The sequence below is a fragment of the Drosophila erecta genome, unplaced genomic scaffold, assembly GCF_003286155.1.
Source record: "Drosophila erecta strain 14021-0224.00,06,07 unplaced genomic scaffold, DereRS2 tig00000126-arrow-pilon, whole genome shotgun sequence".
NCBI lineage: Eukaryota > Metazoa > Arthropoda > Insecta > Diptera > Drosophilidae > Drosophila > Drosophila erecta.
The window spans coordinates 6821849-6847166 of NW_020825209.1; the positions used below are offsets into that span (position 1 = coordinate 6821849).

At 43.4% G+C, this 25318-nt stretch overlaps 1 protein-coding gene across 7 annotated transcripts; it reads right to left on the reverse strand.

Moving 5' to 3' along the window:
- Positions 1-1760: 1760 nt before the first annotated feature.
- LOC6550407 (probable Rho-GTPase-activating protein 7) lies at positions 1761-25259 on the reverse strand. Of its 7 annotated transcripts, XM_026981464.1 has the most exons (7): positions 16536-16795; positions 11790-13770; positions 9700-10866; positions 4719-4893; positions 3354-3381; positions 2797-3288; positions 1761-2558 (listed from the first exon to the last, which is right to left on the reverse strand). In XM_026981464.1, the coding sequence occupies exons 2-7, from the start codon at positions 13719-13721 to the stop codon at positions 2375-2377; spliced, it is 3978 nt and encodes a 1325-aa protein (XP_026837265.1). In that variant the 5' UTR covers positions 13722-13770; positions 16536-16795; the 3' UTR covers positions 1761-2374. The 7 variants fall into 7 exon arrangements, with proteins under 7 accessions (XP_026837265.1, XP_026837269.1, XP_026837267.1 ...); XM_026981468.1 differs by lacking the exons at positions 9700-10866; positions 11790-13770; positions 16536-16795 and adding exons at positions 22519-23230; positions 24893-25259; XM_026981466.1 differs by lacking the exons at positions 9700-10866; positions 11790-13770; positions 16536-16795 and adding exons at positions 22519-23230; positions 24880-25259.
- Between the last annotated feature and the right edge of the window lie 59 nt (positions 25260-25318).

The window sequence follows — 25318 nt, forward strand, 5'->3', positions numbered from 1 at the left end:
AGCTGTAGTCCTCGTGCATTCCTTGCTGACGAGTCCTCTGATTTAGCCAGAAGATTTCCGAAATCGGCAGGCTTCTTGTGGATTTCTCGAGAGCATTGCAGCTTCGCTTTTGGCCGGGCCAGGGAGTTGTGAGTCACTTAGGCTGGCTGCAATTGGCAGCAGTGGGCAACATTTTATAAGTTAAGGCACGTTCCAGTGGTTAGGTCCACTCAACGGCCTGGTCTGGCCAGGACCGCAGGACGAGAGGGTCCTGTGGTCACAAGTGAACTGCAGTCGACTGTCGCCGCAACGAGAACGCAAAGTTTATTTGCTGAGCCCGGCCGAAAAAAGGCAAACCATGACCATGACCATAACCGAAGCCGAAGCCGAAACCGAAACCCCTTCTTCTCTTCGGGGCTGTAAGTCAGGAATTGAATTATGGAGAGGAGAATGCTGAGGACGCTTTCTGCGGGCTAATTCGATTAGGCAGCTACGAATGCTGATTCAATTTGCATTGTCAATTAAATCGGTATCCCGGTTGCACTGGCACCCATAATTGCATTACAGCATATTTGCCTGTCATCAACATGTTTTGCCCACAAATTTTCCTCCGACCTCAGCACTTTGCGCAACTTTCCTTTTCCGGCTGGTCAAAATAACTCCTAATTTGGGGTGGGCCGTTGCTTATTGCCAACTTATAAGCAGTATTGCCAGTAACCAGTAACCAGTAACTCGGCGGCTTTCTTGATGATTGGCTAGCAAAAAGTTTTTGTGGCAGCCGCAATGTCGCCCAAGGAGTCCATGTCCCATGTCCCATGTCCCATGTCCTGCGTCCTTCGTCCTGTGTCCTTTGCACTCGACTGCGCTGAGTCGAGTTAATGAAAGGCCAAGTCAAATGCCTCACTGATTGCATTGACATCCTTCTGGCCCTTTTTGGCCCTTTTGGCCCTTTTGGCCCTTTTGGCCCTCTTGGACCAAATGTATTTGGCCAAACTTTACGTATGATTTGCTGGGAAAATTGAAATTTGCCCTGCATCCTGTGTGGTCGACTGGGATTCATTATTACGTCCACACATCCAACCCATCATGTCGGTTCTGCAATCCACAGTCTGCGATTTGCATTTCAATTATGTTCAAATTGCATCTTCTATATCTGCCATTTCAAATATTATTCAAGCAGTGGGGGAACTTTTTGTGTTTGGCTTTCCAGCACACGGACGTATATCATATTTATTTGACCAGCAAATTTAAATTTTCTGTTATTTATTTGGCTATCTTTCTTGCGCATTTTCTGATAATATGGACTCTAATTGACTTATTATTGTTTTATTTCCACCAGTTGTATTTCACGTGGAATAAAAAAATCAATAAAAACCAGCTGAATTTGAAACAATAAATGTTTACTGTTTTACTTTAATGCAATTATCAATCAGTGTATATAAATAATTTTGATAATCAAGCAATTGCACACGATCTGATTAGGAATTTCAACAATAAACTGTGATGAATCTTTTGCGTCGGTCATGGGCGCATGAATTTAAATAAACTTATCATTTGACCACTTAGCAATGACCACATGATCAACGCTCGCTTTATATATATTATCGCTTTATTTATATTAAACCTCGCGATCTTCTAATTCAGCTCAAAAGTAGGCAGGAGATTTTAATATACTTATTCAACAACAACTAAAGTCGATTATTCTCGATTATTAACATGAGGTACACCTGTCGTATACGCAATATCAGCATTGCAATTCATGAGTTACACACACTACCAACTTGATTTTCTCCATATTTATTGAGATAGAAAATATACAATTTTTGGCTTTCATACTCCAAGCATCTTTAAAGTTTAAACAAAAACATATGTGTAGCCTATCTACTGTATTGGACTTTATTCGTATATTTTATATGGTTCATTAATATAGGTATAAATACAAATTATATTCACGCTTTGCGGTTTGCAGCGAATATCACATCTTATATACGATGTAGAAAAAAATAATATTTCGTCATGTTGTTAGGTTGGCCGAAGGCAGTGCTCACTGTACCGCCAAAGAGTTCATCGTTTTACATTACGTGTTTTTCTTGCGGTTTCCCCAATTATCTTTAGTATAAACTTAGTCTACTGTCTTTTTGGTAAGTATTTTCTTGATGGGTTCGTCTGTGCGAATTCCCATTTCCAATGAATAAATAAAGTAATTAGAATATTAAAATTAGCGAAGAAAAACGTAAATTTAAAGCTGACAACAAAAAAAAAAATATTATTATGTTAAACATAGGGTGAGAAGGTGGTGATGTTTGGTGTTTGAGGCACTTGTATCGATCTTGCTGTCCGATCTTGTGATGTGCGGAGAAGGGGGCGTGGCAGCGGGGGGCGGGTAACCTGCATCCTAACAAACTAGACGCTCGTTGTCCGGATGAAAGATGCGATCATAGTTCTCGATCAGCACCTTGGCCAGCATGTTCATGCGTCCGATGTCCAGCTGTATCTGATTGGCACTCAGCAGACAAGGACCCCAAACGATGGCCAAATTGGTGGACGGCATGCGATTCGAAGCGCTGGCAGCGGCAACTCTGAAGAGTATATATATAAACATTAGTTACAATCACAATTGAAACCCATACAACTCATATGTATATGAATAGACCACACAAAGTGGGGATAAACCAATTACTCTTTACGTGATTCATGGCAGCTCACAGATTTGTGCTTCCAAGTTATCATGTATTGAACATCACAGCTCGTAACTTGTGAGGTTGAAACTCGTTTTATCCGGGTGTACTTCACTGGCCACTGTCACTGGCCACTTACCTGGTCAAGTGCCTGATGAGGAAGCGCAGTGTTGAACGGTTCGGCTCCGGCATGTCGTCAAAGGCCAAGCTCATCCTCTCGATGGCGGCGTCGTCGTTGAGGCTTTTGCCCAAGCGCTCGTAGGCCTCCTGGGTGATGAGTGGAGAGGTGAGCTCCCGGAAGAACTGCTTGTGCAGACTGGTCAGCGTGTGGATGTCGTCCGTGCGCAGCCAGCTGGGATCGTACAGGTGGGTCAGCCTCTTGCGCAGGTCGTCCACCAGAACCTTGTTGCCCGATGCGCGGTACAGTCCGTCCTGCTCGATGCACTCCGGCTTCTCGATGTAGGCGCAAATGTCCACCACGAAGCGTGGAACATTCGGATGATCGGTCATGTTGAGCTCCAGTGCGCTGAGCGGAGCGGCGAAGAGCGGATACTTCTGCTCGTCCAGGTACAAACTATTCACCTGGCCACGACGTGGACGCGACTTCTTCTCGCTCTTCGGGGATCGGTTGCTAAAAGTGTGCAGATTTATCAGATACATTCTGCTATGATATGTAAGCTTGAATTTAATACTTACATGCGAAACACATTGCTATTGACGGCGACTTCATTGATTACATTGAGTCATTAGGCAGCGAAACATGGAAGGAGAAATTATTAAAAATTATTGTTCGACTTGAAACTGAATTATGGGGCTACATTGCGACAAATGCTTATTGAGGACGAGGGAATTCTTGGACATTCCGCTGCGAAAGGCGATCAGGAATGGAGCCACTCCCGACTGAGAGACTACTGCGAAATGCATGTGAGTTCGCTTGCCCAAGCGAAATATCTCAGCCTCAAGGAATATCAGTCACTCAGTCACTCAGTCAGTCAGTCAGTCAGTGAGTTACTCAAGCATTCCTCGCCTTTCGGAGATCATGATTCATTGACAACTCATTTGCATTATCCGAATAAAGCAGCAGCCCAGCCAAAGCTATGCCGAATACTCGCGTCCGGCAAAAAGTGAAATCCGCTTTCATTAAAGAAAATCCCAGAGAGAGACTCTAGTATTCGTCTACGCAATGAATGGGAACCCAGCTGTCCGTAGATACATAGATACCCGTACATAGAAGTCAGCCAGTCGCTGTGTGGGCCGCGACGACCTTAAAAGGCTGGCTCGCGGCGAGCTCGAGCCTCAAATGCACTTGAAAAAATGAAGTAAAAATATAACTTTAGACTTTAGCTTACATAGCATTTCTGCGGCACATTTGTCTAAGTGCATGGCTAATGGGGATCCCATTCGCGTTGGTGGCTTCTACTTGGAATCGATGCCCCAAGAGCAGCTCCATCTTCACAGACAGTGGGGCGCCCCGTTTTAGCCAGTTGGCGCTGAATTCCCCCGAAGGAAAGTCATCGATGGCACAAGTTGTTGAAGACAGTTTTGGAAGGTGACTAAATGCTGTCGAGCGGACACAAATTATTGCACCTTTTGGCATCACCAATGATGCAGAAAATCCTAAACGGGGTATACACTTTTCGGAAATGTCTGTTACTCATTTGCTGCCCCTCTCTAAGCCATATTTATATCCCAGATATTTGCAGACTTCCTTCTACCAAAACTGAATATGTGTGTATCTTGTGTTTAATCAACGCTCTTGCCATTTATGCACATGAAAACAACATTTAAAAACACCTGTATATACATGTAGTAAGCAGCTGAGGTTTCCCTATCAATAATTTCCAGACAATTCAGCAAAAACCTGTACGTTTCTACGGTAATGCACAGCAATTAATCCAATGCGTTCGTAAATATTGTACCATATTGCAAGTGCACCTGATGAACTATAATACACACCATCTAAGCCAGCTGAATATCTGAATATGCATAAACCTTTTCCCCCATCGCAATAAATGACTTTTCGGAGGCCATTTAAGCAATCCCAGGCAGCAATGCACTTACACTTCATTCGCATGCGATTCTTGATGGACTTCTTGTCATCCTCGCCGGGCAGATCGAGCAGGTTGCCGATGGAGACGCTCTTGAAGCGCTGGAGAATCGTGGTCTGCTGCGTCTGCTGCACCTCATTGTCCTCCTGGATCTGCTGCGCCCGCAGAATGTCAGTCACTGGCACAATCTGGAAAATGGCAAATGAGAACCCGCAAAGGGGTGTCAGAGTCACGCAGTGCATAAATATTCAAGTTCGGTTCGGAAAAGTTGTGGGCAAGGGGCGGAAAAGTGGGGGCTATCTAGCCCAGAAGCTCTGGGAGCGTACGATTGAGATACACAATCCGACAATCCAAGTAACGTCTGCAAATTAATTGCAGCTTTTCGTGCCGTTGTCGATGTTTGTTTTCTTGCCATTTTTCCTTTTCGCTTTAATACCTATTATTAGAGCTGCAAGAGGGCGTGATGTTTGGCAAAGAGCTTTACTCTTTCTTATAAAGCAAGGCAAATATTGATAATTATTCATAAGTAACTCAATTAGTGTTCAAACCGCTTTAAACAGTTGAGAATGATACTAAATTAGATTGGAACTGATGGAAACACCAGAAATAACAAATTATTTGGGTTTTTTTAATGCGTTATTATACCGATTCTGCGAGGTACTCGGTAGTCGATGCCTGGCCAGAAATGGTTACTTTCTTGTTCATACCGTAACTTCCATTAGTTCGGGGGAAGTTCTTTCTGTTTAGTGGGTTTCTTTTCGGTTCCACCCATCGCTCACCGTTGTTTGCCTTCGCTTCGGATTGAATCTGCCTGCCATGTCTTATCGCCTCCCTCTCTCTCTCTCTCGCTCTCGCTCACTCTCTTTCTCTGTCTCTCTGCCCGCTCTCCCTCGCTTTCGACTGCACACCCACTGTAGCTATGCGCTATCTCTTTCTCCGTGGACAGCGGAGCGAACTGAAAGCGGAACACAAGCGCCGATACCGAAAACAATTCTGATAAGGAATTGATTTCGACTTGTAAGAAATCGCACAAAGCACGGAAAATAAATGCAAGCGTCCCAGATAACGGTTAATGGAACAGTGACGCTCCAAGGTGTCGCTGCCAATGCATTTATCGCCTCCGCCACGCCCATCCGACCAGCCGCCCACAGCCCACAGCCCACAGCCCCCCGTCCGCCCAACAGCTGCCAACCGCCTGCGGCCACCCAACCGATCTGTTTACGGCAGCATAAACAATATTTTCAGATTATCAGCGACATACATATGTACAAAACATTTCGTGAAGCAGGCGCAGTTATTCTACACCCCATGCGGCACATACACATACACAAGTTCTAGGGGGCAAACTATTCGGTGCAACCCGGAATGTATCTCGATCTTAAAAACTGTAGATAAACTATTTTCACTAGCCCAAAAGTAGCCCCAGTATCTGTTTAACGATAGCTCAATAGATCGCATCCCTCAGAATCATGCTCTATACTCGTATGTATTTATTTAATTTCAGCTAGGTATGCCTTTTAAAGCGACTTCAAGTTTCCGTAGGCTGCAGAAATAAATGCGTTTCGCGAGGACCCACTGTAGCTGCTGTTGATGAGTGTTAAATGAGTGCTAGAGGGAAATCCCCAAAATGTACACTTCTTGAACTGAGACTGTTCCCGGAAAAGTACATAGCTCCACATTTGAGTGCCTTTTAGTTACCTATTTGAGTTACCTATTAGTTTATTATTAATTATTGTATTCAGTTATTGCAACTTATTGCAGACACAGCTCAGTGCAACTATCTGTATTCCAAACTCAGCATTAAGATGAACAATATCTTATCCATAATGGAAAACCATATGCCAAGTTTTAGGATCTTGCTTTCATATAATATTGTTAGCACATTTGTACCACAGATATAGGCTTTCAACTTATTGGTTCTACGACCCCGATTTATTGCCTTTAAAATCATTTATATGTTGATTTGGCCGCATTACATGTGTACTTCGAACGGCCCCAGTTCCTCCAAATTGGGTTTGTTTTGTTGCAGAGCCAAAGTCTGTTTTATAGTATCAACAACAGAGAAGTTAAATAAACAGAACCTAAAATCCCGCATCGTAGAATGCCTTTCGTGCGAAAGCGATCGAATAAATATCAGATATTCGTTCAGTTCAAACCCAATTAACTCATGATAATTCCTGCAATTGAGATTCGAGCCGCGGTGTTGGAACTGATTAGCTCAATTTGTTTGGGCTAATTTGCTTTCTGTTTTCGGTATTTGGTTTTCTGTTTTCGGTTTTCCATGCGAGTGCCGCTATAGTATTTCAAATAATTTTTGCGAGCGTAAACAAAAGCGCAAATATGGCGTAGTTTCGGTTTTTTTTCTCTTTATTCTGCCTTTGCCATACACAAAATGGAAATTTTTGTGCGCCCAAACAGTACGTAACTATAAAGCCCGAAAAATAAGAAGGTAAAGCGATTTAATTGATACGACCTCGAATAGTACATGTGTTTGCTTTGCTTTATTTTCGCCTTATTCGCGTGCCCGCAGATACAGTAACATATATGTGGATGTATCTAAATACATACATATGTATGTATGTATCGCCTTATTCGCCACATGATTCACTGAAAAAAGCCATGCCAAGCCGAAAAAAGCTGAAATAAGACCCGATACGAAGCGAGGAAAATAAACAAATGATCCGAAAGCAAAACAAAGTCGACTCTGGCTAAATTGACCTTTTTGTTTTGGTCGATTTTTGAGGTTTTTTTGTTTTGGGTTTTCAGTTTGGACTTCGAGAAGAGGAGCTGCCTTGAAGCCCCTCCTGCCCAAAGCAACAATTCCAAATCTTTGGACTGCGTGGGCAATCCACTCATAGAAATCTTCGAGTTCGGCTCATCTGAAGACCCATTGAGATCGTGTTTCCCAAGTGAGCCTATTTCGAGAGTGTTGACAAACTAAAGAAAAATACATTTACATTGCCACTTCAGTTTGACACAACATATGAGGCCACTTGAAAAGCCGCTTCTCTTTCAGTTCGAGAAACAATAGAATTCGCTGGGGATCTTATCACACGCTCCCATATTAGCAACCAGTTAAATGCCATCGAAATGGGAAAAACGAGCTTCAAGCGAATTTAATCTTTTGCATATGCACACGTAAACATATCCGTACACATATCGCCCAGCGTTATTTATGGAACACTCAAGTTCCGTTATGAATTTTACAGTCCCAGCGATAAAATTTGGTGCCGCAGTCAAAGGTTCTGTTTCCGAGAAGAAACACAGAGGAAAAGCATTCAAGGCGGTTACAAAACGACGAAGCGTTACAAAAATATTTGACTAATGATTAACCAATTAAATGCTGATAAATGCCATGAACGCAGCTTCGAGACAGAAAATTACACATAAGATAAGACAAATAAAACCAAAAAAAAAAACCGACTCGAAAATGCCCCATGAAATGTGCAAATAGAACATTCATTTAAGCGAATATGTGGATAATATCGCAAAAAAATTCACTTTATCGGTAGTTTTTTTTTGATATTAAATAAAAGCATTTTATAAATGAACTTGTGGCATACTGTCCAAAAGGGTATGCGAAATCCAACAAAAGTTCTATTCTCAAGCGGAGAACCGGTTTGCCAAAGTTTATAACAAAAATCAAAAAATTAACTTTGGACACAAACACACACCAACGGATACCGATACACATGCAAATGTATATTACCGCAGAATATATGCATGCTGAAAAAAGAGGAAAATAAATACGGCAAAATAAATAAATAATTGTCGTTCGCGAAATGTGAATCAACATGTTGGAGCCCTCGCATCCAGGGGCGGGGCATCAAAGGGGATCGAAAAGGGGGGATGAACTCTCCCTGCGAATTTCTATGGAATTTCACATGCAGCGGCAACTGCAGCAACCAGAAAACAACAAACGTGAGAGGCAAATAAATAAAAATACATTATGCAGAAAGCAGCACACGTACCTACATATGTGCATACATATGTATGTACACACCTACAGGCGTATGCGTTATAAACAAATTGCAATCAAACGCCAAGTTTGGGAAGCCAAAAGATACACTGTCGGTCGACTCAAAAATGCCCTAGAGAAACCGAAGTTGCGACACAAAAAACTAGATCCCTTGACAAACTATTGGTATCTTTATAACATAGGGTACTATACTCATTCGTATATTGTATTCGTGTATATTAATTCGAAAAATCAAATCATGCTAATTAGATAATGCAACAAAAGTTCAGTCGTAATTTGCGACTGGTTCGTGACCAGAGAATAAATGAATCAGTAAGAAATATCAGTATCCGTATCTTTTTCAAAGCGACTTCAAGTCGTGACCTCCCAGCGTGAACAGGGTACTTCAGCAAAACTTTTGGCTCCCCAAACGGAAGGTTGGGTAACTTTTTGAGCCCTCGGAGAAGGGGTTCACCGACTACAGATCAGCCGAAACAATCGCATGAGCCGTGGATACGGAGATACCTAGATACTAAGATACAGATACACTCGCGGACTTTAATTGATGTGACAAGTAACAAGTGGCGAAACAATAGCCAACTGAAGAGACGGAGAGTACGTACATGACAGTAGTGCACTTGGAAAACAAACTGAACTCAGATGTCATCTCGTCTGCTTAAAACAATATATCTAAGTACTAAATACAGATTTAAATAGTAACATCTACTTACGGATTACGCACAAGGAAATCCATCTTCGTCATTCCCTTAATCAAGCTCAAAAAAGTATAAGTCACGACTTTAAGCGCGATTCAACGTTGATACGAATTGACTTTCCTAACATTTTTTTAATTATTTATATCTTAGAGATTCTTGGACGGATGTTCTCGAAATCTGGGTTAAGTAACTTCTAGTAATTTAAATAATATTCATTCAGCTGTAACTTGCGCTCTTGATTTAAATGAATGGTAATGGAATGAACTGCTTGTTATATGGATTTCCTTACATCTTTTATGACTTTTACCCCTCCCACTCACCATGTCCTCCTCGTCCTCGCAGCAGTGTACATCCTGCAGCGATTCCCGCCACGCCAGCACGGAGTCCGTGAGCAGCAGCCTCGCATTGGAGCGGACGCGCAGCTTGCGTCCCGCCCGCGGAGCCACTCCCCTCTTGCCGCCCACCGCCCCCGCGGCGAGCACAGCCCGCTCCCACTCCTCCTTCAAGGGCTGCGGAATGTGCCGGTGGTGATCCGGATCCTCCGCCAGGCAACTGCAGCCACTGTCATCGCTGCGTGGTGGTAGACTCGTGGTGGCTGGGGTGCTCACCTGGGCGGGAGGTGGTGGTGCCGGGCGGCGGATGCGGGTCATGAACCGCTGGTGGACCAGCGATCGATGGTAGTCATAGAATATAGCGCTGTACTTTTTCGGATCTTTTTGGCTGTAGAAAATGCAAATGTTCCTGAGTATCGGATGCACCAGGGGCACAATCTCGGCCTGCTTCGTCGTCGCCACTGCAGGTGGCTGCTGATCCGCTGGCAGGCCCTTTGGTGAATCCTTTAGCTGGCCGGTGACGCTGCTGCCAGTGCTGCTGATGGAGCCCAAGGTTGCTGTACTGTTCGTCACCGTGCTGCCCAGACTGAGCGTCTCATCCGCCTCCTCCTTGCTCTCTCGCGAGTACATGAACTCCATGTCCGTCTCCCATGCTCCGTGATCCATGGAGGCGGTGGGCGAGGGCAAGGGTGTGGGCATCATCATCTTGGAACGCTTGGTCAGCGTCGATGTGGACAACTTGTGCCGGACTCCAGCGGCAAAGACCGCCGCCGCCTGCAGAGCCATCACATCTGCATCAGCATCTGAGGGCAGGGACTCGTCGTAGTCTCCCAGATCCTCCTCCTCGTCATCCACGTCGTCGTCTTCCTCGTCCTCGTCCTCCTCATCCTCGTCTCCGACAGGAAAGGCTTCAATTATCTCCTGATCGACGGGTTCCAGGGTCTTAAACTGCCAAATGGGTTGGTAAATGGACTCCTCCTCCTGCTCCTCTTGGCTTGGAGTCTCCGCGGCAAAGGAGTTGAGCCTCAGGTTAACCTTGTCCCCTCCGTTCGGCTGCGTCTGCTCCTCTTCAGACTGGCGGGGATTGCTCAAAGATGTGTTGGGATTTCGAACGGGTACTTTTGGCGCCGGACGTCGAACTTTGATAACGCATTTCTAAAAGTTTAGATAGAAACATACGATGCTTTCAAACCGGAAATAATATCGTGTTTCGACTGTTGTGCTTCACTCGCATCAATAATTGACTTGCAGAACGGTGGGAAATCATTTCGATTTTTAAACATTTAAAGACTTTCAAGCGTTTAACGGGAAAAAATTGTAAACTCATAAACTTAGTTAATTAGTTAAGTAATTACGTAAAATAACAAAAGCCATCACCAGCCTTTAATGCAAATGGAAAACAATGAATTACTCCATTAATAACATCTTTGCTAGGAATCACAATATTGAACTTTTTTATGCCGTAGTGATGGTAACTTCAGTTGTTATCACATACGGCTATATTTTGTAACACAAAAAAAAAGATTAAAAAAATAGAGTAACAAAAACATTACGTTAATTAAACGCTGATTATTTTATAGTTATCATGGGTTTTCATTGCAAGCTTGTTTGTTTTTCTACACATTTTTTTTCATTAATCAATGGTTGTTTTTAATTAGATAAGTTTGTTTATTTATTTTTTTCTTTTCGATAGCCAATTGAACGTTGGCATCCCATTCGCACGCAAACCGTTAGTCAATTTTGAACTGCAGTGAAACGAAACAAAACCAAGTACACAGAGAGAAAAATATAGTTGCATTACAATATCATCGTATTGCTTTCAAACTGTTCTCCATATTTTAACAGGAAGAAATAATGGTCCGATTTTAATTAATTTTGATCAATTTTAAGCGGATTTAATTGACGCAATCAGATTTAAATCATTTCATTGATCGTATTTTAAATCGTCATGGTTTTAGAAGTTATATTATTTTTGGGGCGCTCACTAATACCACCTTTACTTTTTCTCTCTGTGCATTTTTATTTTGCCTTTGATTGATGCAGCTTTTTGCTTTTGTCTCTTATTAATGAGTGTTGACCTGTGTGATTGGCTGCTGCTGTTGTTGTTGCTGTTGTTCATTGGCATTGCAATTGGCGTTGTTGTTGTTGTTGTTATTGTTAATACCGCTTTCATTGTCAACGGTGTGATGGTTGTTGTTGTTGTTGCTGCTGATGTTGTTGTTGTTGTTTGTTGTGGGGCGCTCTGCCTCGCCATTTGGCTTTGGCGCCGCCATCAAAGCTCCGCTGTTGTTGTTATTGTTGTTGTTACTTTTATTATTATTGCTTTTCTTGTCGTTGTTACTGCTGGTGGAGCTCTCGCCCCCGCGCACACCCTCTTCCCTGACTATCGCTGTCCCTCTTCGCTTCGTACTTCGATTCGCGCGACGTCGCGACGCAGCAGCAGCATACACGTCTACGCTCTCTGAAATCGCTGGCGAAACTGAAACCGAAGCCGAAGCCGAGGCCGAGCCGAGGGACTGATCGTTGCCGCCGGCGATGGAGAAGGCGAAGAGAGGCAGGCGCCGTCGCCAATCCCCAACAACTGAGTCACGCGCTCTCCTTCGGCGATAACCGTTGATCGGTGGTTGTTGCTGCTGCTGTTGTTGCTGGAGCCATAGCCACAAGCCGAACGATTTGTCATAGATGGTGAGAAAGCCACGCACACACACGTGCAAGCTGGCCGAAAGAGCGAGGCTCTGCATCAAGCGCAACAGGCAGACAGAGACTTGGGGCTGAAGCGCGGCGACTGCGACGCGCTCTTCGATTGGGACCACCTGCTGCTGTTGCAGTGACTCTTTCTCTTCGCCAAGTGCGCTCAGATAGCCACTCACAAAGTTGGCCGTAATGGCGCAGCGTCTTTGCTCTCTTTCCAGCCCCACGGGCTCCACGACGTCCACTCTCTTCAGCTGCAGCTTGCGCTTAAAGTCCTTGACCAACTTCGCCTGCTCGTCCGCGCACTTTGCTCTCTCCTCCGTGCTTCGGCGCAGTGTGACCGAGCTCTCCTCGGCGGCGGTCAAAGGATCGCGCGCTGGCACGCTCTTTGGCTGCTGCCAAGGCCCCTCGTCGTAGTGGTGCACCTGCCGCCTCAGTGAGGTCATCCACTGGCAGATACTCTCGTTGAGGTACAGCGATGATGATCCTGATGCATCCGCTGCGCTTTCGTCCTGCAGCAGGCGAATGCGGGAGACGCGCGGCTTCTTGCGCTCTCTCTTGTGGCTCTGGCTCTCTTCGGGCTCCCTGACGCGGCCGTAGATGTGCTGATCGCTCTGGCTGCTCTTCAGTTGCTGCTGCTCCAGCTTGAGTTCGCAAATGCGCTGAAGGTCAAAGGTCTCCTGGGTGCGAAACACCTCGTCCACGTTGTGGATGATCTCCAGGGAGCCAGCGCTGCCACTGCCATTCGTGGGAGTCCTCGGGAATATCCTGCGCTGCAACGACGAGGACCGATTCAGCTGCTTAAGGGAGCCGAAGAGACGGGTCAAGGTCGCCGCACTGGACTTGGAGTAGCCCAAGAGCGAACGCGACTTGACCTTGGTGGGTGGTGTGCTCGGTGTGGGTGCTGTGGGCGGTGCGGACGGTGCGGGCGCTTTGGCGGGCGTCTCTGATCTTTGACACCGACACCGCTCGTTGTCGCTGTAAATGCCGCGGCACAGATCGCAGATGTTCTCATAGATGTTGCTGCTCTCGCCGGAAATGGGCAAAAGGGGCGGTGGCGTTGGGGGTGGGGGAGGCGGTGTACTCACCACGCCCCCGCTCACGATGCACTGGCAGAAATGGCAGTAGCGTCCTTGGGCAGCAAACACGCCGTAGCCGCATCCCCGACAAAGATTCTCGTAGATCGCCTCGCGCGGAAAATACTTTCGCAGCTCGGCGTTCAGGTGACCTTTGGGGGTGGAGGTCAGAACCGGCAGATTCTCGTAGATGTGCGCCTCCATGCCGACGTTATCGTTGATGTCCTTCGCCTGCTGTGGCATCTCTCTTCTGTTTTTTCTTCTTCTGCCTGCCTACTTTCTCTTATCGCCGCTGCGTCACATCGTAATTCATTATTAAGTGAGAAAATAATCGCCAAGCGAGGCAATCGGAGAATTAGTGAGTGAGCACTGTCTACGAGAGAGTTTCATGCACCGCAAAAGAAATGTTGCGATAGTCTTTCATTAACATAATTTCGATTTGGAAATGATAAAAAAAAAAATCAAGGTAGAGAAGGAAACATAAGCCTTAAGTTTCCCTTATAACTCGCTATTGTACAATCACACCCCAAAAACGACCACAGTTCCCGCAGTGTAACCGCTGAGAAAAGTCAATGGGCTTGAACTCTTTAAGTGAAGCCACTAGCCCCTATCTGTCTTGCTGTCTCTTTCCCACCCGCTTCCGACTGCAATCATCGATATTCATTATCTCAGCCAAAGTCGCTGCACTCTGCACTCATTTCTCCTCCAAGCCATCGAGTTCGCCTTCAAAATCGAGGAAATCTTGAGGAAATATGATAAGTTGCAATAATTTGACCCTATTAACTTGAATTCCAGTACATTTCTAGCAATATGAGCGTAGATTAAGTATTTTGATAAATGGGTATTAAAACGTTGTGTCAAAATATGTGCAACTAGAACCAATACCTCTGCGTATAGTTCACGCCCAAAAAGATCCTAAGCACTTATCACTTTAAAACTCTAAAATGGAATATTTGTATGCCCTGCCCTGAAACATCGTTTAAACTAAAAAAAAAACCGTGCATTTCTTCTGTCTAGAATGCTACGGTGCTGTTTTTTTTTTTTTGGTGTGCTGGGCTTGGTATTTTGTCGATATACGGAGATGAGTCACTAACCGATCCACCAAACCATGTCAATCCTCTCGTAACCCCGTCCTTATCCCTCGTACTCAAAATGAAGGCCCTGACAGGGGGAAGAGAGCGGCGAGGGGAGAGAAACCCCAGAGAAACAGGTTGGCCAGTCGAGAATTGTGTAACGATCGTCGACTTCCTCACCTACGCCTCACAGGTGCCGCCAGGTAGATGGAATGTGGAACATGGTGTGGAATATGGAATGTGCTCAGTCCACACTGGCAAAAACAATAGCAACTGATAATGCAGAAAGTTAAGACTTAAATAAGATTTAAACAGATTAAATACGAAGATATAAATACAAAGATTAATAACAAAGATTAAATACAAAGATTTAAATATGCAGAAAGTTAAGACTTAAATAAGATTTAAATAAAAAGATGAAAGATGAAATACATACTTTAAATACAAAGATTAAGATTTTAAATACAAAATTGCTTTTATAAAAAAAACACCACAAAAGTATGGAAATTTTCATATTATATACACAATTGTATTCCATCTTCTTGGTGCCCTTTTCTTCCAGTGCACACATATCCCAAACGGAAGGCGAGAGTGAGCCTAATGGAGTTAAGGTGCCAAGAAACGAGGGTCCGTACATTAATCTCTTGATCGGCGTAAGTGGGGAAATCATGTTTATCTCGATGGTAGATCTTTAAATCTTCTTCGGGGGCTATGTATTATTCGTAATTCTTTGATCTAGGATCGCCGCCATTAATCATAATCCGCTTTGGGGCGAAATAGGGAAACCGGTTGGGGTTTTAGGTGCTTAAAACATGGTTTTCATTCCTCACTATCAATTGTTACAGCGTCATTTAAATGAAATCTATTAAATTTCAGTGGAGAGATTCATGATGTTAGGCTTCATCGTGAATTTCTTATGTTGCATGTTTTAAGATACAACAGATTTAGATCTTTGGTACCACAAATGTTTGTAGGGAAAAGCGTTTTCACGGTGCTAATCATATTTTGGTCTAGAATCGCGGTCAATGGTCATTAATCTTGTTTGCCTGTACAAAAACCCGTTTTTTGGGGTGAAATATAAATTTTACTTGGCTACCCTTTGATAAGAAATTGTATATATTCACAAAAAATTATAATCTATCTTTCTAATATGGACCATATTTAGTGCCTGAGTGTGTTTGACATTTTTTTGCTTAATCTAACAAATATCCATATAATTTTAAGCCCCTGAATTGCTTCAAACCATTTGAATATTAAATATGATCGAACGACTTAAAGAATTCTTCTCAACTGATTGCATTTCTACGGAATTGGTTCTCTGGTTTTGTTGTGGTCCCTTCAGGAGCATTTCTCCCAACTGATAACATAGAATAACTCGGAACTTTTCAGAACATCAATTCATTGACCTCATGAGCACATCCATAAAGTTATAATTATAAAAATAGCAGTAGCATTTTAAGCCCATTCAATCCAACATTGGAATCTTTGTTAAGCCCAATAAACAGCACGGAACTAATAACTTCAAACACTTTTAACATAGACAGTTTATAGTTTCCTTCCTTGAAATGCAAAAAACGCAAAACTTTGATTTTTCGGGCGCTCAGTGACCGACTTGCATACTTTTGGGCATTCGATCGAGACCTTCTTGACCCCGTCAATAAAACCTGTCCAAATTGTGCAGCTCCCAAGGAGACAACAATGCAATCAGCGTGGATTGTAAATTATCCGCGGATTTGCCTATGCCGATGATTCATCGCCGTTCATTTTCAGATGGCGACAAATGAATGAATGACGATGAATGTTTACCATTTGCTGTAATTCAGAAGAAACACAGATCACTCACACACACACCCATGCAGGGGCGAAAAGATAGAACAAATAAGACGGGTTTGGTCCGTTATCTCACAGCGCTTATCTCACTTTCTCTCCAATTTCCCCCAAATGCACTGTTTTAACAAGATCTGCGCGTAAAACATTTATGTACATATATACTCGATCGATCCAGGCACTTGGGTTTGAATCCCGAAACTCGAACACCAAAACAAAAAGTACGAATTTCAGGCAGCACTGATAAGCCGAGCTTTAAATAGGAACATTACGAAATTGGGCTTGAGGTGGGACTCTCCATCAAACCGGGAGCCGCAGGCACGACGTGTTCGCGAATTTAACAGAATATCAACTGAAATTGAACTCAAGATGCCGCCGAGAATTTTCTTGGGTGGCGGTTCGCCTCGTAAGCGATTGACGTCGCAGTCGCAGTCGCAGGCGCAGTCGACGTCGACGCCACGAGTCGGTGGCTATGGTGATGCCGACCTCCGGTCACCCAGGGAACTCGAGCACTCCACACTAGTCAACAAAAGTGGCCACCAACCCCATAGTCCTGTACCAAAATGTTGTGTTTATTTCCCTAAAAAGACGAGTTGGGAATTACAAGCGGGCACTTTCGCTGCACAGATGCAAAATATCTGGTACTACACCAGATAACCAATTAATAACTTATATTTGAAAGAAAAACTATGGTAAGAAGTTGCCAACTTTAAGTTGATATATACAGATTTGTGGTTATATTACGCAAGCCTTAGTGAAATGCAAACGATATAATATCATTTATAGGTAAAATAAAATAAAATTCTAAAGGAACTCCTACTTTTACATATATGTATATTCCTTATAAATATTATTGGCAAACTCCAATGATCAAACAGCATTATGAGCTGGGATTCGATGAATCAACCGATTGATGAAGCTCATCATCATGGACCATGATCAGGTTAGGTCACACGAAGTGAGTCATGTGGACTGAGCTGTGTCCCAATTCTTTGCTGACCAGTGTGGGCCAGAGATCAGTGATGGGGAGGCAAAAGCCCAGAGCAGAACAGAACTAAAACTGAACTGAAACCGAACCACATGTGTGTAATGGAACATGGGCAACATGTGTGGCTCTGTCTGGCTGTGCGCCACCACATGCATGAGTGTGTGTGTGTAAGGGTTGGGGTGAAATGGGCTGGGTGGAGGTGGAAGTGGGGGTGGGGCGTGGGGCGTGGGGCGTGGCAGCGACAAAAGACGCTTTTCATACTCAACGCCCGTTGCCTAATTAAGCATATCGAGTGCGGTCGGTGGAGAAGGAGAGTTGGGAGTTTGTTTTCAGCTGGGTTGGGTTGGGTTGGGGATGCAAAAAAAAAATGGGGGAAGGGTCGGTTCTGGAACCGCAGAGGGGGCGGATCGAGCTGGTTGAATGCTAAACACTGTTCATGTTATGCACAACAGTTGCGTAAACCGATTACAATATGTATGTATATATGTACTTTTGCCCAACACTTTATTGCAATCGAATCGGATATGAAAATGAGAACTGCACTTTGAGCACGAACCCAGCCTAGAGACATACGATCTTAAATCTTATAATTTTGGAAACCGATCCCCAAGCCAAATGTACGTAAAATTCTATTTAATACCCCAACGAAATAAATGCTCTCCTGTTTTACTGGTCGCAATTGTAATTACAAGGCCCATGTATTCAAGATCCATACAGTATACGACCGATATTTGTGAAGTAGTTCAGACGGGGCAAATATCGGAATCTATATAGAACAGAAGCTGAAGAAAATAGAAGAAACAAAATATGAGGATGCATGTGTGGCGAAAGACAATCATTCCGGGGGAGGGACTTTAAGAGCGCGAATGAGAGTGAGACTGAGAATGAAAATAAAAATGAAAATGAAAATATAAATGAAAATGAGCTGAGGACGGCGAAGAATCGCATTGCAGCCGATGTTCAGCAATATGGTCGCTTGATCTTTGAACTAAATTAATTAAGCACAATGAACACAATTGTTGTTGTTGGCTTCGCTGCCGTCGGCATCAAATGTATCCACCAGATACAAATACATATACAACTGCAGATACGGATGCACAACAACAAGCCGCACACACACCGAAATAAAGAGATGCATTCAGGCTGTGACCAACATTGCATTCAACTGTTTGCTATCAGCTACCCTATATCCAGGGATATACCCATGTATCATAGGATTTTCAAGGGTTTACTAAGAGTATATCACAAAAAAGTTTCCCATTGCATACAATTAATATCCGTCACAATGCACGCAGTTGCAAAACTTATATGCTTTTAATGCATAAATTGATATTAGGTTATATTTAACAAGGGCAACAAAAAATAATTGATGCGCAGTCATAAAATGATATTTTCAAATCCAGAAAAATAGGTTTTAAAATCTACTGTCTATAACAAATCATTCTGTAAGCGTTTTCAATTTTCGGAGGGCATTTCTCATTCGCACTGCAGGCTGAATTCATTTCCAAAGAACATATCTTTCATGTTTTCGCTTTCAGTTTCCTTATTTTTTTCCCCCCCGACTCATATTTGGTTTGGCTTTTCTGCGGGTCTTCCTCGGAAGAATTAAAAGGGGTGGCCCACGGTCCATGGCTCGTGGATGATGGTTGATGGTTGATGGCTGATGGCCCTGTCCAAGTCCCGTCCAAGTCCCAACCAAATCCACAGCCACGTCCCCATACCCATCTCCATCCAACTCCACATCCCTGTACAGAACCAGACTCGCTGCTTTGGCAGCATTATGTTTCTGCCAGTAATGAGTTGGTTGGGACTGCAATTCAGTGTTGTCGCGATCCGACCATAAAAACCGATGGATTCGAGAAACAAGTGCGTTTAAATAGATTGGGCGTTAATAATTAGACTAAAGTTGCAATAATGACAAGCAAGGAGATTTTGTAATAACGCAACACACCTAACACGATTTCTAATAGTGTCGATAAATAAGTATCAAAAATTAAAAATAGTGTAGCATACTTTTACACACTTTTTTTTAAGAGTTTCCATAATTTTAAATATTTTTTGTGGCTTATTTTTTGTGGTTTTCAATAATTTGTATAGGATTGAAAAATGGCTTAAGTAATTCTAGACTAGCAATAAAATAGTTAAAGTGGCAACTCTATTGCTGCGTTAAAAGCTGCATGTGGTTGTATTGGTGCTTACTCCCCCTTCCCAACCCATGCCCCCCCTCCCTCTTCGCCACTGAGTTCGCTTTATGATTATTATTGTTGGACGGCGGTCTTCTCCTTTTTTAATGAATTTTATTAAGCGCGACAGCAGCAACAGATATAATCGAGTTGAAAAGAGTGTGAGTGCCTGTGTGTGTGTCTCTGTGTGAGTGTGAGTGTGTGTGAGAGTGTGTGTGTGGCAAGGGGAAGGGTTTTGGGTGACCGAAGCCAACATATTTTATCAACGCCTCAAATTAAGGAGCTGCTGGAGAAATTATATAAAAAACTCCTTAAATTGGTTTTTTTATTGGCCATCGCTGTGACTCATTCGGTATTTATACAATTCAAGCATCAGATCTAATCCGGCAAATTAGTCAATAATTGATAAAAGGGAACCACAATTAGTGTAAAATGGTGTGGAACAGGCGATCAAAATGCACTACATTTTTAAGTGCTTTATGCCTATCAATGAATAGCATTTAAACGATTGTGTGGCTAATGACGAAAGGGGGTTCGATTGAGTAATTAAAATCGCTATCAAATAAATGGACTACAACATATCAGTTTTAGAAACGTGTATATATGCATTTGGCAAACATTGCCAGGAAAAATTCTATCAAATGGATGACCAGTTAAGTTTGAATAAATAATCAACACGGTATAGAGCATGAGTAAATTAATATTTCTCCTATACAAATTGGATATGCTAGTCTTACTTATACCAATAAGGGAATGTATATCTCATCTCCAGACTTTCCTATCAGTAACACGCTGTCGAATGGCCCCCTAACTTGACTCATAGAAGTATTTGAGATAAAAACTCTGAGATACAAATTGTGAGAACTCAATGACACATACAGAGGGTGGGGGGGTGATAACGGAAGCTGAAATTGGAATCGGAATACGTAAACGAGTACGAATCCGAATTGAAATGAGAATGTCAGCTCAAGTGTCAATCAGGCGACGACAATTCTACTTGGCGCTGCATTAACAAAGAAAAAATAAAATTAAAGAGAAATTTTGAGGCAAAAGTGCGGGGCAAATCAGAGCGAGAAAATGAAATGCATAAATAATGCCAAATGGAAATAATGCACGCAGAGTATCTATGTGACCGACTGGCTACGTGTATTTGTGCCAGTTGACTGATGACAAAATTGTTGCACTCGTCAGTCAACGAACCAAGTGATAAGCCTCTGCACAGCTAAAAAAGGGGGGTATCATTCCCAACTTGGCATCCAAGTCATTTGCATTTTAAATTATTCAATTAAAGCATAAAGCCAAAGCATAGACTCATTGCAAAACTCGACTTACTTACTATTGACTCCTTCCAAAGTGCGTTTTCAAATATTTTATGAGTTGAAAATATAATGTACGTATATATTTCCCCCGGTGCATGTCTTTAATGCTCCCCCATTCGCATCAGAGAAATTCGCTTAGCAATTGCTTGGTAATGAGACCCAGCTTATAATGGTTATATTCTATTTTTCCTGGTTTCATTTCGTCTCCCATTTCGCAATGCAAAAATCGCTGGGAAAACGCGCCCGAATCGCTGCCAAGTCGCGCGCAACACGCATGCGCAGCTGCGCTGCACTCGCAATTAGTCGCTAAGTAAAGCCCACAATGGAAATGGAAATGAAAATGAAAACTAAACCTAAAACGAAGACGGACTAAAAGATGATAAAGCAGGCAAAGGCGAACGGCAAAACACGCAACGGAAAACGAAGCAGACAAAAGCTCGAAATAAGACCAAGCGCAATGCATTTTGGCATTGCATCAGTGAGAAAACCGCATGGGTTAAGGGGGCTTCAGGGGGTTAAGACGCTTTTTTCGGATGGCAGGCACAATGTAAGCCCCTGTGCCACTGCAATCGCCATATTCAATCCCAAGCGATACTCACACAAGCCCATATTACCTAAACTGATTCATGGTAGTTATTAAATAGTGTATAAATTCATTTTGTAAAATTATGTGAAAATGTTCACCAACTTTGGCAGGAAGTGGTTTCCCCCAGCAACACAATCATTTATAGTTTATCCCATGGAAATGGGTCACTAAACTTGCCCAGTAATCATCAAGGTTAAGGTTACGAAATCGGTACATACTTTTATCGCATTCTTCGTACAAACGGAAATGTAAAAACATGTGTATGTACATCAAGTGTTTTTGATATAAATTAACTTGCTTGCCTGCCCATGACATGTATGATTTATTGGGTAATTGAGAAATCGCCAATGGCTTTATGGAATTCAAAGTGGTCCCCGTGGGGTCATCTTAGTTGAAAGTGTAATTATGATTTATACCATATCATCATACAGTTTCAACAGAGGGCTACCTCAATATATAATATACAGCCGTGCATAAAAAGCAAATTAGTTATCACAATGAGTTGATCTGCAAGCTAAGTGATCTGAAGGACGCCAAGAAGCGGCAGTGGAAAATGAAAATCGCTTTTCACTTTCGGACCCAACGGATTTCGTTCGGAACCCGTTCCGGTCTCACTTTCACTGGGAATGCAAATTTCATTCCGAACCCTCCAATGAAAAAAGACCACTAACGGACCGTAAACGGGCCTAAATCGGTGGCCCAGTGAAACTCATGGTACGGGAAAATCCTATGAATCGGCGATAAATCAAGCTGATACGAGTTATCGGTCGAAGATCGCTTTTCAGGGAATTTCACTCTTTACGGCACACAGCCCTAATTTACATTTAAATGGTCTTTTAAAGAGCTATTACCACTGATCGGCAGTTTTAAGTTACTGGCTTATCATGCATAGTGGCCAAATAAATATATTACGAAATATCGAGGAAGCGAAAAGTCAAAGGCCAAAGGCAGAACTTCCCCCTTTGCACGAACTTGATGGATGGGTCGGGCTAATACCATTTGAAAGGCGGTTGCCATACCACAAACTGATGTACATATGTATGTGTCTAGGAGTTGGGACTTACCCTCAAGGCGTTCTGGTGGCGTTGGTTGGAGGTCAGGTCCAGCATGGAACTGGCCCTTAGCTTCTGGTTTTGGTCCGCACTGGTGGCCGGAACCGGCGCTGCTGTCCGTAGCTCAACATTAGCCGGCACTTCGGGAGCCAGGACTTGACCTTTTGTCGAGTCCTTGTCCTGGGCTTGATACGGATCTGGGTTGCCACACTCGCTGCAGGATATATTCTCCGCCGATCGTGCTGATCTGCTGGCCAGTGGCGACGAGGATGCGGTGGATGAGCCCGCCGATGCGGACGCAGTTGTGCACGTGGAGATGGTCGGCGATGTGGACGTCCAAGTGGCTGTGGGTGGTGTTATGCTTGTGAGCGTGACTGTCAGCCGGCCGATGCCGTCGTTGTTGTTCTCAATCGTGTTGTTGTTGTAGCTGATAATGGTGTTGTTGTTGTTGCTGCTGCTGCTGGTATTACTTGAGTTTTTGGCATTGGCGTAGAACACCTGGGATATGCTGCGAAATATGGTGCGATAGCCCCTTTTGTTCTCCGCATCGCCGGCCATGATCACACTGTGCAAAAAAAACACTGTACAAAAAACACTAATATCACACGCTCGAAATCTGCACGATTCTGCTCCTCACTAATTCTTCGCTCTTTCACTTTACACTCATGGATTTTGTTAAAACTCTTTTGTGTCTATGTCTGTTCTGTTGTGTGGGAGAGATTCACTGAAAAGAAATTGGGTTGGTTGGTGGGCGTTGCGTTTTTGGGTTTGTACGAATTGAGTTTGACTACATTTTTAGTGTAACAAAGCGATTTCAGAAGTTATTTCCTAGCCATTTGATGTAGCGTAGCCCTAATTTTCCATCAGCCTTATTGTAGATTGCACTTTTTTCCTCAGTGCACTACAACGAAACGTGAAAACATCGGAAGAAAGCAAAAGCATGAGCAACGCGTCCACTTCTTATCACTTTTCTGCGGGGGAGCGTTTCTGGGGCCACACAAATCAATAATAAAATTGATTTCCACTGGAAAATATCATAATTACACGAGGCCAATGGATGTGGAAATGGAAATGAGAATGGAATGACTTGGAATGGGGACTAGACCATGGCGAGTTCGTATCGAAAACTGAGAATTAAAGCACGGGAGACGCGTTCGGGCAGCGGCGGCCAACTAAATCGCTTGGCAGCGTTACCGCCTTCAAGCGCCACCGTTACCTTACCGCTAGCGTCGACCGCGACCGCGACCGCGACTGCAACGCCGACTGAAGCAGCAGCGGCTGTTGGCGTAATCGCTTTTCTTGCCTCTCCTCTGGCTGTTGCTTCTTTTTGCAGACTTTGTTGGTCTTTTTTTCGGTTTTTGTTTTGTTTATGGCCGTCTTCTAGGCGCACAGTGGTTTATTGGCGACGAAATGCACGTCAAGCTGGATACAGTGGTTACAATTAATTAATTGCCGATTAATCGTATGAGCAGCCTCACAGAAACTACAACATGTTACAAAGCCTTTAATCATCAGTTGTAGGCAGACTAATTAATTTTTTGTCAAGCTCTTCATATTTTTATGTTAGTAAATGCTAGTAAATTAACCCCCACACACTACGCATTTCGTTTAAAACTAGTTTGAGGTAAGCTATTAAAGGGCCGCTTTTCATAGTTATTTATTGATTTGATTTATTGATTCATGGGAACAGGTTCCCAAAACTTCTGAACCCCCTGATTTAGCAGGGAATATCGATTTATCCAGCGACCACTGTGCGACTCATTATGCGTGTTGACTTTTATTTATTTACATATTCACCCCGCAACAATGTGCGGCGTATTGTATAGATCGAAAGCCCGAATCCAGCTGCCAGATGGAGAACAATAGTGACACAAATTGGCCAACGAAAAAATGGACAGTCCGGGGGCTTATCAATCACAACTTTCTCCGAAAATAGCCATTCAAAAACAAATCAGGCAATATTCCGCGACTTGATGATGCAATTCCACTGTGCGCTCAAACGCCTTACACACTTGTCGCGCAGTGTTTATCACTGCCCGCCGTTGTGCTGTTGCTTTTATTGCCATGGATGTTTTCGTTGTCTCTTATCACGCGCTAAAATGTGTGTGCCACACACACACGCACAGCTGCAGTCAAAATAAAAGTGGCGAGCATTTGACAAAGTGATAATGCAACTGCTCTGAAATAAACACTTAAATAATATCAAGTCGCGCCTATTTAGCTATACCATACTTGATGCATTTCGCAAGTACGCGATAAGATATTCTAAAAATCACAACAAGGTGCATCTGTTCTTTTGAATTTTCTGTTGTGTACCAAGAATTTAAGCTGTTTCGATTTTTGTCATTTCATTTCGTTATTATTTAGGCTTACTTGAGTATGTTACCAGCGAAAAAAGTTTTTTTCAATATATTTTTTGGAGATCCACAAGTGTTTGCGCTTGATTTTTTATCTCCGCAGTGCCAATTACGATTGCGTTACCCACTGGCCAGCAGAAAGTGCCACTGATAGCCAACTATTCATGCAGTGCCGAAGATGCAACAACAAGCGCAGCTGCAGTCGTCACGTACGCGCCGCAATTAAATGCATCGCGTCACATTAAACGCAACTCGAAATCAGCTCAAAATCAACAGCAAATTAACGAAAGCGAGTGGCAAAGGGACGGCGGCTGACAGGCGACTAAAGTGCCAAAACACCGAGCCCAAACTACGGAGCGACTAACTGGCCAAGTGGCACATTCAAGGCACACAAACACGGCAGCAGCGAATAAACAAAAAATTAGAAACCAAAAACCGAAAAAACCGAAAACCGA